At 44.5% G+C, this 15,368-nt stretch overlaps 1 protein-coding gene across 7 annotated transcripts in view; it reads left to right on the top strand.

The window, feature by feature from the left end:
* Positions 1-343: 343 nt before the first annotated feature.
* PLA2R1 (phospholipase A2 receptor 1) overlaps positions 344-15,368 on the top strand; it is a 138,534-nt gene continuing 123,509 nt past the window's right edge. For 3 of the 7 annotated variants that reach the window (XM_032286504.1, XM_032286503.1, XM_032286502.1), the window contains exon 1: positions 345-690. In XM_032286504.1, the coding sequence (XP_032142395.1) occupies positions 582-690 (109 nt within the window). In that variant the 5' untranslated portion in view covers positions 345-581. Of the gene's footprint in view, positions 691-15,368 lie in introns of all 7 variants that reach the window. The other 4 variants (XR_004271332.1, XM_032286501.1, XM_032286506.1 and 1 more) reach the window with 3 other exon arrangements.

Here is a 15,368-nt window from a genome sequence, read left to right as displayed (position 1 = left end):
GCGCTCCACATTTCAGAGAAGTACAGGGCGCTCCCAAAGCGCCTGGGTCGCGGAGCAGCTCGGTTCGCTCTAAGCTGCCGGCTGCAAACCCGCGGCGTTTACCAGAATCTGGGTAGTTTGCGAACCCGGATATCAGGCTCCACGTCCTGGAGATTCTCAAATCGCTCACCCCCAACTCCTCTCCGGCCTCCCCCAGAAGGGAGGGAGCGGGACTGCGAGCGGGGGGAGCGGAGAGTGCGTCCCGGGCAGCCTCCCAGCTCCCGTCCTCACCCCACGCGCAGGAATTTCTGGGATGGGCAGATGGCCCACCCCCCCCTCCTCCGCCTTCCCCAAGCCGCAGAGGGCAGGGCGGGGAAAACCTCCGTGACTTCCCCGCGTCCCAGCCCAGAGCCCCGAGTGTCAGTTCACTGTGGCGGCAGGGGTGGCGGAGCGGGTCTCCAGGGCCAGGGGGCGGCGGGGTCCCGGGAAGGGTGGGGCTCGGGGGAGGCCGCGGGTCCGCCTCCGCGCCGCAGGGCCTGGTGTTTGGGGCGCGGCTCTGCGCTCCCGGGACCTGGGCCGCCAGGCGAGCCCAGTGGTTAGCGATGCTGCTGTGGCTGCTGCTGCCGCTGCTGCTGTTGCTGGGGGCACCGCGGGGCTGCGCCGAGGGCGTGGCGGAGGCGCTCTCTCCGGAGCGGCTCCTGGAGTGGCGCGGTGAGTCTCCTCAGGACCGGGGACTGGTTCGGTACGCTGGGGAGAAGGGCCGGGTGGTCGAGCGAGAAGAAGAAGCGGCGAAGCTAGCGGCCAAGCGGGCGGGCGAGGGCGGCCGCGTTTGTGGGGATTCGTGTGTCGCGAGTCCAGAGCATGGGGCGGGGGTGGTGTCCTGCAGCCTCTTGTCTGGGCCCAGCACCCCACTCCCGTGGCCCGGCAGCCTCCTGGCTTCTGCGGGGTTGGAGGGACCGGGGGCAGGGCTTGATCTGGCCGGCAACTCCACTAGATTGTGGCACCCGGAGTCAGCCCGGGAAAGGAGGGTCGGAGAAGTTTCAAAACGGAAACTTACCGAGAGCTGCTTATTTGGGACGACCACATCTCGGGTAAATGATGGCAAAAAGATGGCTCAGTTCGTCCCCTTGCAAAGCAAGCTGATATCCGCAGACTGACCCCAAGCCCGGCCTCCCCAGTCCACCCCTTTCAGAAGAAAACTTTGTGGGTTTTCGTTTTGTTTTGTTTGAGACAGGGTCTTACTCTGTCACCAAGGCTGAAGTGCAATGGCGGGATATTTGCTCACTGCAGCCTCCACCTCCTGAGCTCAAGGGGTCCTCCCACCTCAGCCTCCGGAGTAGCTTGCACCACAGGTGTGCACCGCCACGCCTAGCTAAATTTTTGTATTTTTGGTGGAGACAGGGTTTTGCCATGTTGCCCGGGCTGCTGTTGAACTCCCAGGCTCAATTGATCTGCCCACCTCGGCCTCCCAAAGTTCTGGGATTACAGTCATGAGCCACCATGCCCCGCCTGAAAACATCAGACCAGGTGAGGGAGAGGAGCCTCAGTGGCTCCATGAGCTGTGTGATGCGGAGCTTTGGTGCCTTAGTCTCTCTCAGTGGAAAATGGGGTTTGGTATATACAGGGGAACCCTGAGAATTAAGTTATTCCCCAAACACACTCGTGTGCACATGGATCAATTCAGCAAACACTTATTGAGCACCTACCACACATGAGACTCAAAGGGATGTGTAAAGAGATGGGAGGAGAGATTTCTGGCCTGCATGGCCTGCATTTGAGAATGGGCACCTCAGGCAGAGAAGCTTGTGGCTAAGGGCGGAAGTCCATATATGCAAGTAGGAGGGGGACAGGAGGGAGTTAAATATGCCAGAAGGAGCCTCCAGACAGCCTCCATCCTCTCTGCCTTTAGAGATAAGTTTGGAAAGAAGGGGTAACACAAGATGTGATCAATATCTGCATTCACATTTTTTCCTCCTCAGTAGAATATGTCTACATTTTTGAGGCAATCTTTTCGAGACTGTGTTTCCTAAGCTCCCTGGAGGCTTAATCAGGAGCAGGTAGAACAAGACCATTCTTATTCTAAGGTGACCAAAGTCAGAGATGCTCTTACCTTCTTGGTCAATTCAGTAAAAATTGCTCCTGTGGATGCACATCTGATCCTGTGGTGTGTCTTCCTTCCCACTAGGTTTACCATGCAGTGGTTATTCCTTTGCATTTTAAAATGTGGGGTTTGCCTGGGCACTAGGTCGTAGAACAGTGCATAGCTCACAGGACAGAAGTTGGACTGGGCCACACAGAGAGCATGTGCTGGTGATCCTCCCAGCAAAGGGCTAATCCCTTCTATATGTAGCAGCCCCAAATCCTGGCCTGAGATAAATCCTCATCAGTGCCTTCTTTTTAGCAGTCAAGGGTACTCTGAAATTAGAGCCATCTGCTAGCTCTTGTAACTTCCAAGTGCAGTTTGCAAATCTGAAAGGGTTGACATAGTTGGCACAGAGATTCTTCAGTTATGAAAATGCTGCTGCTGATTTTCCAAGGAGAACAGATGTTATGTACCAGTCCTCATACAGGCTCCCTCCCTGACCCCAGTCACCTGCATCAGTAGAATTTCTAGTGTGGGCTGGACAGGTTTGAAGTCAAGTTTTTCCTGTCAATACAAAATGGAAAAACAAAACCTTAACATTGAAAGGGACCTAAGACATTGTCTACTCCAGCCCTCTGTTCTAAAGATGTGCAAATTGAGGTATGGCTGCCATGTAGTTAGCCATGTTGTGGGGTGCCTCAGTTTACCACTATGTTCACTGTATCACATGGACTCACTTTCGCCATGATTGACATCACATGTTTCAGAACAACTGAGAGAAAAATACACACTCATTTTAGTTTCCTATCCACTAATAATGGCTATGTAATAATGCACAGCAGATTATACATACAGTATTTTTTTATCTGAATTGTTTGATATGTATTATTTGTATATCTGATATGTATTATAAGCATGCCAGGCTTGGGAGGCAGATGATGGATTGTATTGTGCTGATTTTCCAATGAATTATCAATAATTCTTGGTATGATTTGGCTGTGCCCCCACCCAAATCTCAACTTGAATTGTATCTCCCAGAATTCCCAAGTGTTGTGGGAGGGGCCCAGGGGAGGTAATTGAATTATGGGAGCCGATCTTTCCCATGCTATCCTCATGATAGTGAATGAGTCTCATGAGATCTGATGGGTTTATCAAGGTTTCCGCGTTTTCTTCTTCCTCATATTTCTCTCACTGTGGCCATGTAAGAAGTGCCTTTTGTCTCCCATCATAATTCTGAGCCTTCCCCAGCCATGTGGAACTGTAAGTCCAATTAAATCTCTTTTTCTTCCCAGTCTTGGATATGCCTTTATCAGCAGCATATAAACGGACTAATACAATTCTGTATTCAAAAGTCAGTAGATACAGTATGATATAGTAGTTACATTCTCAGGCTTCAGAGCTAGACTGTCTGAGTTCAAATCCTGACTATACCATTTACCATCTGTGTGACCCAGGACAAGTTACTTAACCTGTCAATAGCTCAGTTTTCTCATCTGTAAAATGGAGCTAGTAATAGTACTTATCTAAGTGTTGTTCTTTTGCTGCCCTCTCACCATGATCCCCTCTTCCTCTGGCCAATCCAGACCATTTTGACAGGTTGACATCCCTGTAACAATTATTTACTAACCTGTGCCCAGTACTGTACTTGGTGGGTCTGAAGCTCATCTCCTACCTCTTATCTAAGCATCCCTAACCTCTGGGCCACCTACCAGTTTATGGCCTGTTAGGAACTGGGCCACACAACAGAAGGTGAGAGGCAGCAAACAAAAGAGGCTTCATCTGTATTTACAGCTACTCCCTATCCCTCACATTACTGCCTGAGCTCTGCTTCCTGTCAGATCAATGGTGGCATTAGATTCTCATAGGAGCATGAACTCTATTGTGAACTGTGCATGTGAGGGATCTAGGTTATGCACTCCTTATGAGAGTCTAATGCCTGATGATCTGTCACTGTCTCCCATCACCCCAGATGGGACCATCTAGTTGCATGAAAAGAAGCTCAGGGCTACCACTGATTCTACATTATGGTGAGCTGTATAATTATTTCATTACATATTACAATGTAATAATAATAGAAATAAAGAGTGTAATAAATGTAATGTGCTTGAATCATCCCCAAACCATCCCCCACCCCACCACCCCACCAGCCAGTGGAAAAATTGTCTTCCACGGAACTAGTCCCTGGTGCCATAAAGGCTGGGGATCTCTGCTCTAGTTGGATATTCCAAGGAGCCTGATTGTGCTTTGTTTTCCCTTATCAGAATCTGAGCCCTTCTAGCAAGTGCTAAGACATGCTAACTTCACTCACTCAAGTACTCCAGATACAAAAAGGGCAGGGGGAAGAACGAAGAAGGGGGTGGAGCATCCTGGTGAAAGGTGGGCTTAGTCATTCATAGCAGCAAATAATCATTGCTACAGGAAATGATCGGGGGCAAGTAAAAGGGTTTTGAAGTTTGATGAGGGTTGAAAAAATGATAAATATGAAATGGTCCCCAGCTAATATCATAGGAGAGTTTGCTTCTGCAGTGCTCAACTTTCCAGAGCAGGAGTGGAGAGAATCCAAGTCTGTGTCAGTGTCTGGGAACTCTCAGGGTAGACTCTTCTAAATGACCAGCGACCAAGGAGATGAGGGTGCTAATGAGTGTGCTTGCCATTGGGTCCTGTCTGGGGAGAAGAAAGTGAAACAGGGTGGGGTGTACAGGGTGTCTCTTGATATGCTATGCCAATGGAAAGAAGGGTAGGAGCTGATGGTCTCAGTTGTTCATTGTCTGTCAGGCACTGTGCACTTTATCTCCCTGTTTTAGTTGGGCTCATCTAAAAGCAATTCCTGAGACATGTTTTTATTAGGGTGCAAGTAGTTTTTTTTAGGAGGTGATTCTAGAAAGCATGGTAAAGGAGTGAGGACATGAGATCAGTCAGGGAAGAAGCCACCACAGGCTACTGAGGGTCGGTTTTGCAAAGGACACTCTGAGGAACTGTATAGAACTCAGTGAACCCCCCAAGGGGCAGGAAGCTGAAGTATTCATCTACCAACTCCCACCTTTCATTGACTGAGGGTCACTCCTGGGGTATTCACTCTCTTCTGCTCCTGGTATCCCTGAAACACTCAGGCAGAGAGTCACAGGAAGTCCATGGGGGTACACCGGGACTGTCTGCAGGTGAGTGAGCTCCAGGTGAGGGAGTATAAAGAGGGAACCAACAGAATCTGCTACCCACCTCCAGACTGGGGAGGTAAAAACATGAGTAGGATATGACACTGGCCCCAAGAGGGTGAGAGTCCAGGGATAGACATAGAAACACAAACAATTACAAAATAGCAAGAGCGGTCTTATGATAACCAGGGATGAGCAAAGTGCTGAAGGCATGCAGAGGAGGCGCTGGTCTAGGGAGCTGGAGGCTCATCAAAGGACATTTGTTTTCCTAAAGGATAAGTAGGCAGTTGCCATATAGGAAAAAGGAGACTGAGCATTCCTGGGAACACATATTTTATGTGCCAAGGCACAGGATCACGTGTCAGGCAACAGCAAAAGTTCAGTGGGCTGAAAGTTCCCTTCTGAGCTCTTTTGGATTCAAGGAAAGAGGCCCACTGAAGGTCACTCAGGCAAATGTGGAGTTGGTTGTAATGGTCTCAGGATCTCAAGGGGGGACCCAGGACAGGTCCTTCTGGGCAGCCAGGCCTCCTGGGAAACAGGAACTGGCCACTGACATGAAGCAGTTGCTTTGTTCTTCTTTGTCTCTCTCTCTCTCTCTCTGTCTCTGGGGCTCTATGGTGGTTCCTGTTTGGTTGTCCTTTCTGTTGACTGGTTTTTTTGGCTTTGACTAGCAGAACTTTCCTCTGTAGCTCCCTTAGCTTTCTGGGAAGAGTCCCTTAATTTCCTAGTATAGGGATCCAGTTACACTCTTCACAGCATGCTAGCCAGTTCTGTGCTCTGCCCTCTAGTCTAAGGCCTTCCCCTGGCTACTTGACCATGGTAGGGGCAGGAGGTGCACACAGGGATGGATGTTGCTTCATCTGGGGCTGTGGATGGAGTACAACACCAGAATAGTGTCCCAGGCAAAACAGGAAGCAGTGACATGTCTATATGTGGAAGCATGAGAGAGTTGAGGAAGAGTTTGGTTGGAAGTACCCTGCTTCTGGAAACAGCCTGGTTGAGTTAATTGGGTACTGCTGAGAAGGGTCTTGTGGGTTTGCACAAAGGGGAACCAGACCACACGTTTAAATTTAGAAGTGCCATGTTCAGTTTGGGACTTGGAGGGGGTTTCTTGTCACCTTGAAGAGGGTAATTCTGGAGGGCAGCAAAAAAAAAAAAAAAAAACCGTCTGGATAAAGGTGAGCTAAGTCAGTCCCAATAGGAAAATTGAGGAGCAGAAAGTTTGGATGTAAGAAACAGGGTTTAAAAAGAGGAAATATATATATTTAAAAAACAACAATAAAAGAAAACAGTTAATGAAAGTTAGAAGATGAGGAAAAGTTGCAGAATATGAGAATTAGTGATTAAAGAGTGCAAATTCCAAGTTTTGGAGATGGACCCATTCTTAGTAGTGACCAGATCCAAGATGTGGTTGTAGGAGTGGTCACCAAAGTGGAGACCTCTCAGCAGAGGAGGTCAAGAAACCCAGTGTCCAGAACAAAGCTAGAGTTGGAGTAGAGCTTGCGACTCTTTTGTCAGCAAGCCACAGTAAGAAATACATTTTACATCACAACCCACAGCATATAGGTCTACATATGTATGACTGAAACAATGTTTCATTTAAAAAATACCCTTACCTAATATGACATGCTGCTACATTTCCCTCTGTTCCATTCTGTTTTGTTTTGTCTTGCTAGTCATGACACGTTCAGTTGATTTCATGACTATAAATGGGCCACAACCTGCAGTGGGTAAAGCATTGAGCCAGAGTGTTGGGTCATCTGTGTGGAAGCTGAAGTGGTTTTGAGATGTGGAGAACAGTGGGGAGTCTGCTGGTATCAAAGCCATGGTGAATGTGCGGAAAGAGTGGTTCAGGGCAGAGGGCCCCAGTGGCAAGGAAAGGGTGGAGGTGCCACCTGGAAGAGGTTCTGAGAGAGGGCTACGAGAGCCACTACCTGGAAGCAGCAGTGGGGAGAAGCTCTAGCCCTGAGATTTTCTCCATAGCTTCTGTTTCTAATACAAAGGTAAAAATGCCCCTCTACTGCTTCTAGTATTTTCTAACAGTTGGGGAGTGGTTACTCTTTGCTATTTTACTTACATCAACACATTGTCTCCTCACCAAAACAGACCGTCAATATTAATACATACCCTTCTTTTACAGATGAAGAAGAGTTAAATAACTTGTGCCTACAGGAGCTTATAGCATGGGGATTTGAACCAAGTACTCAGAACTAACGCAAAAGATCCCTGAATAGCCTTGTGACCCCATGGTATGATTCATTCTGTATCCCGCTACATGACAGGAACATGCAATTTAGTTTCACAGCAGGAAGAACAGGAGGCCAACCTCTTGCTCTCTGCAACTCCTCCCTTTCCAAACCCCTCCTTCCACATATGGGAGTGATATTTTCCTAAAGCAGAAATGTGCAAAGCTACTGATTTATGTATTGTTTTAGGCAATTCTGATGTCCAGGCAATGAGCCACTCCACTAATAATGCAAACATGGAATTTCAGTAAAAGCATGATCAGATAGTGGTTTAGCTGCCCTTCCTGGCCACGCATCATGCTAGCCATCTTGACTCCATTTCACCCTTTTCTGTTCGTCATCCCTCAGCATTTCCTCTCCTTCAAACTTTTCTCATCGCACTTTCTCTGCCTGGCTCCTTTCCTGGCAAGCCTTTGTGAGTCAGCATAGATGTCCAGTCTTCCTGGTCCTATTTACTCTTTCTCATTAAGCCTGTAACTCTTTTCCTATTGTTGGTTGTCACAGTAACTGATACTACACAATGCACATTCTAAGCCTATGACAGGAAAGATGGGGCCACACAGGTCTTTCAGTTGTTCCTGCATCTCTCCTTCTTTGACCTAACAATCTGCTTATTTTTATCAGGTTTTCTGAAGAAATGATCCCCTTGTGTTGCCTCTTCTGAACTCAATCCTAATGCAGCAAATCCTGATGTAATCTATCAAAGTAATCAATTTAAACATTTATAAACCCTTCCCTCCATTTTTTACAGAAATTATCCTTGAGAGCCTTTTGAGATGTTCCAATAAATAGCTAGGAGCATAAATTGTATTTTGAATTGATCGAAGTAAAAATAAATATTATTGTTCATAAAAAAAATGAGAGAACATCATATAGACATTATAATAAGTCACTTAGGGAAAAATATTTTATAAAGCCACTCAAGAAAATTAGAAAATTATGATTAGAATTTCTGTAACTTGGGTTCTGTGACACAGAGCTAAGCAAAACAGAAAAGTCATAGCCACATTTCCAGACAACTATGGTTCCAAAGAAATATGCAAATAAAAATGTGTTACCACTTCTAGCTTTTGGTATTCTGCTCTTGAGAACGTTTCAATTATGAAAATATAAAGGTTTTCTGATTATTTAACTATCAAAATTGTTTAATTTTGCTGCTGTTTGGTACCATTTATGTTCAAAGTTCAGGTTTCCTTTTATTTTTATTAATATTTATGAATTGATCATCCTTATCAGGATCTTGTGATGCCAGCACTATTATTGATTTTTTTTTTGTTATAACATTTAAATTTTTTGTAGAGAGGAGGTCTTGCTACATTGCCCAGGCTGGTCTTAAATTCCTGGTCTCAAGCTGTCCTCTAGGCTCAGCCTCCCAAGGTGCTGGGATTACAGGTGTGAACTACACACCCAGCCCCAGCATTATTATTAAACCCATTGTGCAGATGGGAAAAACAAGGCAGATACTCTTCTAGTTTTAAGCAGTTCTGCCCTAAAAGACATGCTCTGTAGTTTGCCAAGGTCTTTTTTCCAGAATGTTAACCTTGTTCAACTGCAAACAAGGAGAGCTTCATGGGGATGTAACCAGTGCAGTTACGCAGGACCCTATACTTAGAAAGGCCGTCCTTCCACTTAGGATTTAATGCTCCGTGTTTTGGGGTCTTGGGATTTGTAATCATTTCTATCTTTGAATTTTTGTGCTGTGCGTGATGTTCAATGGGACAACGAAACTTGAAGCAGAGGTTTGGAGTCTCAGTTTAAGTTCAATTCTTCCTGGTGTCCCCTGTCTACCTCTCTGGGATGAATTCTCAGCTGCCTCCTCCCCACAATTGCTGCTGCCTTCTGCACACAGTGGCAACCAGGTTGCATTGAAGTTGGGGGACTGGAGGCCTGGGGCCTAGGAGTGGATGCCCTGTGGCATTTCGGGGCAGTGCAAGGCAACATTCATCACCATTGGACTGGTAGCACTTCTGTGGGTTCTATGAGGGCTGAGTGGGAACCTCTCACCTATCCTCAATCCAGGTACTATATTCCAAACACATTATAGTTCAGAGGTTGCAATCTTTTGTGGGCCCATGGGAAAAGGAGATTGACTTGACTTCCCCATGTCCTGCAAAGACCACACATTTTCATTGTACCCTGGACCTTGCAAATGATGTAGACAGCCCGAATAAGAAGGATAGGGACTGTTATGATTTGATTCATTTCCCCCCACCAAATTCATATAAGAATGATACCTTACTTGCAGATAGGGTGTTTACAGAGATAAAAAGTTACAATGAGGTAGTTAGGGTAGCTCTAGTCTATTATGACTGGTATACTCATAAGTAGGGGAAATTTGGACAGAGAAATGTGCATAGAGAGGTGATGTGAAGAACACAGAAGTTGGTCATCTAGGGGTCAAGGAGAGAATCCAGGTGAGACGTTTACCACCAGCTGCAGAGGTCTGACCTGCAGACCCTGACTCAATGGCAGATGAATAAATGCACTCTCATACCTCGTTCAGTGATTGAAGTTGGCTAGGGATGGTCATCGGCTGCTTTCAGAGGGCGTAATACAACCAATCGACCAAGACCCCCTGTACATCTACACATTTATTCAGTAAAATATTTCATAACAGAGGTTTTAAGCCAACATGCTTGTGGATAATTAGCATGGCTAAAAGAGTGGTTTTACGAATGACAAAAGTTTTAGGTTCTGAGCCCAGAGTAAACACTATTAACAGGTAATTCCGCTTTGATCTCCCCCCTGAGAGGGCCATCCAGGACAAAGTTTACATGAGTAAACAGAGTGGAGACAAAGAGTTCTGGGGCAAACAGATGCAAATCGGGAAAGCCTTTTATTGTCTCTATCTTTTCTCTAACATAATGGACTGGCTACCCTCAGCCTGTCCCAATAAAACCTTACAGCCTTCTAAAAGGGTTGAGACTATAATCTATTACTTTCCCTAATATTTTCTGTAATATTTTGCCAGCCACCCTGAGTGAATATCAACATCCAGGAACCCATCCTTCCCACACAGCCCTCAGAAGGAATCAACCCTGCCACACCTTGATCTCATGCTTCTGGCCTCCAGAATTGCCAGAAAAGACATTTCTGTCATTGAAGCCACTCAGTTTGTGCTATTTTGTTATGGCAACTCTAGCAAACTGATACAGGGACTAACATTCTATCTACCACTAAAAGTTGTTGTTTTTTTACATTTCTACGTTGCCTTTAGTAAATATTTTTTCTTTGAATGGGCATACTCTCAAAGCAGCTAAGACGAATAGCTCAGTGTAAACACTTTTGTTTTCAGTAATGTCACATCATTTCCAGAGTTCTTTTGGTTGATGATGGAGTTGTTTTCTGGCTTTGTTGTTTTTCATAACCCAGTCTTTGAATCATTACCCCCGATCCCCACCGGGCTTTAGTATGCAGGCATTTGTGAGGACATCTTAGCAATGTTCTGTCTTTTTGTGTCTTGCCCTAACTTGCACTTTGTAATGAGGCTCCCTGGTGATTGAGATGGTATATTTTCAACACAGTCTATAAGATAATCACAGAGCTCCTATGAATAATGATTTTTTACACCATTAATGTCTGTTAGGTACTTTCCAGTTAAATAAAGGCAAAATGATGGGAGAATAGACTAAAAGCTAAAAGGAAGAAAAATGTTTTCAACTCAGTTTAAAAATTCATTGGTAAGACACAGAGGCCTAGCAAAGCATCACAGAAGAGAGAAAATTTTCTGCTAGTGTCAGCAACTGCTAAATGAGGACAGAGCAGGAGGATAGAGGAGGCGACAGGAGTGGGCAGGGAGTGGCAAGGACAGTCTGAAAGGGTTAACCCCTCCTGGTACAGGGGTTGGTAATAGGCAGTTTGAAGCCTCAGAAAACTGCAATTCAGTGGCACTGATTAAGCTGGGTTTCATTTTTCCTACATGTGAGAAAGAGTATTGTGTGCCTCCTGGAACTTGGAGCGGCGATTGGGAGAGATTAGAGAGAAAAGGGAAGAGAATACATAAAAAGATTTAGCAAGAGGGGTCCACAGTCCTGTGGAGATGGTGATTATCCAGGTTCAGAAGCTGTAGGAGAATAAAGAAGTCTCAGACATAAGGACAATGCTAGGACAGGGAAAGAGGAGGAAGTTCTGAGACAAGACAAAGAGGTTTCTAAAAAATGTACTTGGATAACTCTTTAGTTGGTTAACAGAAGGCAATTGACAGGAACTCAATGGTTTCAGATTAAGAGATACACAGAAACTCAGATAATTTGAGATAAAATGCACATTTTCATACAGAGAGTGGGTAGGAAGGTCTGGCCCACTTTTCACTTTGTTCTGTGGACCTGTTCTTTGAAGAACCATGCACATGCTGCCTGCAGCAAGCCTGGGAAGCTCCTCACTTACTGGTTTGAAAGGTCATACTAAGAAACCAGATTTTCTGTATCACTTGGCCATGAATAGGACTTGATTCAGCAGCTTACAGTATCCTTTCCTGCTGCAGAGTAATCTTAGGAACACAATCAGCTCTGAATCCATTGTTCACTAGATGGAACAGATAGAAACAAACCCAAATTTGTGAAGCTGGAAAAAATCAATATATCTCAAGAGAGAAGCTGCTAACCTTCAGACTGGTTGCAGAGGAGAGATGCCCTCACTGTTTTCTTCTGGACTGCATCCCTGCTGAAACCAAAATACTGTTAGAACAGCAAGGAGATGGACAGAGTGAAGAGAGGCTGCAGGGCAGGAAGTGCGTGAGCCTAGCACTAGCTCTGTGGGTAGATGGAGTAGAAGCAATTTCAAACCTACAGGACTGGGGTAGGAGATTGAAATGGGGTTGCAGTCTGCATGCTGCGGCTTTCTAATAGCTTGTCATAAGCATTGCACTTGATGTGAACCATGCACTGGAACTTCTCCTTCCAGTTCCCTTAATGGAGCAGTACAAAGACTGATTTTATGTGTATAGTTGGATTAGGTGAACACCTTCCTGGTGTAATTTATTGAATACCAGAAAGTCCTTTGTCTAAAATGGCACCATTAAAATTATTGTTTTATTGTTTCTTTCAAATGGCTTTTGTTGAAAATGCAGAAACTTCACAAAGGCTTAACAGTACAAATGTTATCTTACTTAACACTTCAAACCTTCATTCAGCTAGTTCTAAGAGAAGAGCTGTCTAAAGCTAAAGGGAACACCGAAGGCAGGGAGAGGTGATCAGAAGGGGTGCAGAAGGTCAAGGGCAGGGGCCTCAGGAGAAACTTCCTGTAGGTACCTCCAGTCTGTGCTGTTCACACAGACAGATCAAATTGCAATAACGGCCCCAAGCTTTAGGCTTCAACCTCATGGCACCCCATTTTGCTTATATGTCCTATGTCAAAATATATTTTGGCATTAAGTTACAACTTTTTCTGTGTGTTTCAGGGATTCCCCGAGACAATGTAACTTCCTTGCAGGCAAACACTATGACATGTATACCCTTCTATCTGCCGGGTTCCCAAACCATGCCATATTAGCACTTGATAGATGTTTGTCGTCTGAAATTTCAAGTCAGCTACTTCAAAATGTTTGGCAACAATCTATAGCAGTTTATTTTCTTCTTTCTAATTTATAAATGAATGCATGTAAATAAAGCTACCTCTGGACTAAATATGGTCCTCATTGAGTAGGTAGATATAAAATTTCTAAGACAAAAATGGATTTGGAAAAAAAAAGTAAAAGAATGGCTCAATTAAATAATCTTTACAGTTCCATCCAGCCCTGAAGTTCATGATTCTGGGCTTATAGATGAAGTGAGTCTCCTCTGCCACACCCATCATCCTTCCAGCGCTGCCCTGCTTCGTCCTCCCTTGAAAGTAGTCAAGTATGTGTGTGTGCACACTTCCTGGTCAGAGTCTGGGGACGCTGAGGGGTCCTGTCCACCTCACATGTGACATCAGTTGAAGAGCCAGTTCAGTGTCTTAAATTTTGGTTTATTTTCTTTCTCTGATTTGTTATCACTTGGTTTTTAAAGCTTTTTAAATAATTGTTTATTTTATTTTAAGTTCTGGAATACATGTGAAGGATGTGCGGGTTTATTGCATAGGGAAATGTGTGCCATGGTGGGTTGCTGCACCTATCATCCCATCGTCTTCATGCATTAGCTCTTTGTCCTGATTCTTTCCCTTCCCTGCCCCTGCTACAGGCCTCAGTGTGTGTTGTTCCCCTCCCTGTGCCCATGTGTTCTCATTGTTCGACTCCCACTTATAAGTGGTATCACTTGTTTTTAAGGGCTTATTTTGTTTTTGTTGTTGCTGTTGTTTGTTTTGAGACACTGTCTCACTCTGTCTCCCAGGCTGGAATACAGTGGCACAATCCTAGCTCACTGCAGTCTCCGCTTCTGGGTTCAAGTGATTCTTGTGTCTCAGCTTCCCGAGTAGCTGGAAATATGGCATGCACCACCACACCTGGCTAAGTTTTGTATTTTAGTAGAGACCTCAAGTGATTTGCCTGCCTCAGCCTCCCAAAGTGCTGGAATTACATGCGTGAGCCACCTCGTCCCACCATTAAGGGCTTATTTTAAATGCAATTATAATGTTTTCTTTGGAACTTATGAACTCTTTTCATTAGCTATGCAAATTCCCATGATTCCAGAACAAATATATACAGTTTCAAAGGACAGATATTTAGACAAATAATTTCTCTCTATCTCTAGTATCTTACTCAGTGTCTGTGAAGTAGCTGGCATCCAATGAAAGCTAGTTGAATGAATGAATGTTCCATGTGTAGTCATAAAGGTAATACCCTAAATTTCAGTTTAACAGTTGATCAATGAAACATTCTCCTCCCACTCCTTAGAAGAGCACACGTTATCTTATGGGGCCAAAGAGTGGATCTGAAATGGTCTCCTCAGGGAACTCAGAAATGGAAAGTAGAACCACTGTCTTCCATGAATCTTATTAAAAAAAAAAAAAGTTTAAAAATTAGCTTATAAGTTACTTCTAATAAATCAATCCCATTTTTCCTCCTAAACTTATAATTATGAAGGGAAGTATAATAACATTTTCCTGAAATGAGATTTAGTAATTCTGGCAGTACTTCATTAATCACTTAATCAGTGTTCAAGCAGAACTGATGTCCTTGACATGTATAATCAATCTTGATTCCTCCCACATTTGATTTCCATCTTTTAAAAAATCCAGCCACTAAACACACTAAGGATTGGTGGCTTAATTTCACATTATAGTTTTGTTAGAGACATTATGTGTATATAATAACAATCAGAATATTGATACCTATATTAAGTCTCCTCACAGTCTATTTGAAAGTAATCATTTTCTCTTCAGTGAATTTATGGAGATTAACAGTGCTAGGATCATATTCTGTTATAACTTAATGGAAAAATGGGCTCAAGTCATTTTTTAACTTAGTATATTTGGAGGTAACATGTTGATTATTATTGGTGAACCAGAGCTACTTGCCTATGGCACATTCTGAAGAACTTTTCTAAAGCTATTTCCTAAAGGCAGCTGGCATGGAAATGTAAGTAGCACCCCAAAATTAGGCAGCAGTGGATTAGGGGTGTCTAATATGTTCTGCTTTGGAAAGGTACTTTTGTGATTGCTGGTGTGACTACAGGAGTTCCAATTTCTGCCACTCTTTTTCTCTGAACACTTTTTCTGATTAATTTGGAAGTTTAAAAGCATTATTGATCAGGCATGGCGGCTCTCACCTGTAGTCCCAGCACTTTAGAAGACCAAGGTGGGAGGACTGCTTGAGCTCAGGAGTTTGAGACCATCCTGGGAAATATATTGAGATCCTGTCTCTATCAAAAAAAAAAAAAATTTAGCCACACATGGCGGTACACATTTGTAATCCCAGCTACTCAGGAAGCTGAGGTAAGAGGATCAATTGAGCCTGGGAAGTTGAGGCCTCAGTGAGCCATGATAGTGCCA

The sequence above is a fragment of the Sapajus apella genome, unplaced genomic scaffold (genome assembly GCF_009761245.1).
Source record: "Sapajus apella isolate SASKATOON/1434 unplaced genomic scaffold, GSC_monkey_1.0 scaffold18, whole genome shotgun sequence".
Classification (NCBI taxonomy): domain Eukaryota; kingdom Metazoa; phylum Chordata; class Mammalia; order Primates; family Cebidae; genus Sapajus; species Sapajus apella.
The sequence above is the reverse complement of the archived record's forward strand: the minus strand, read 5'-3'. Positions and strand labels throughout refer to the sequence as shown.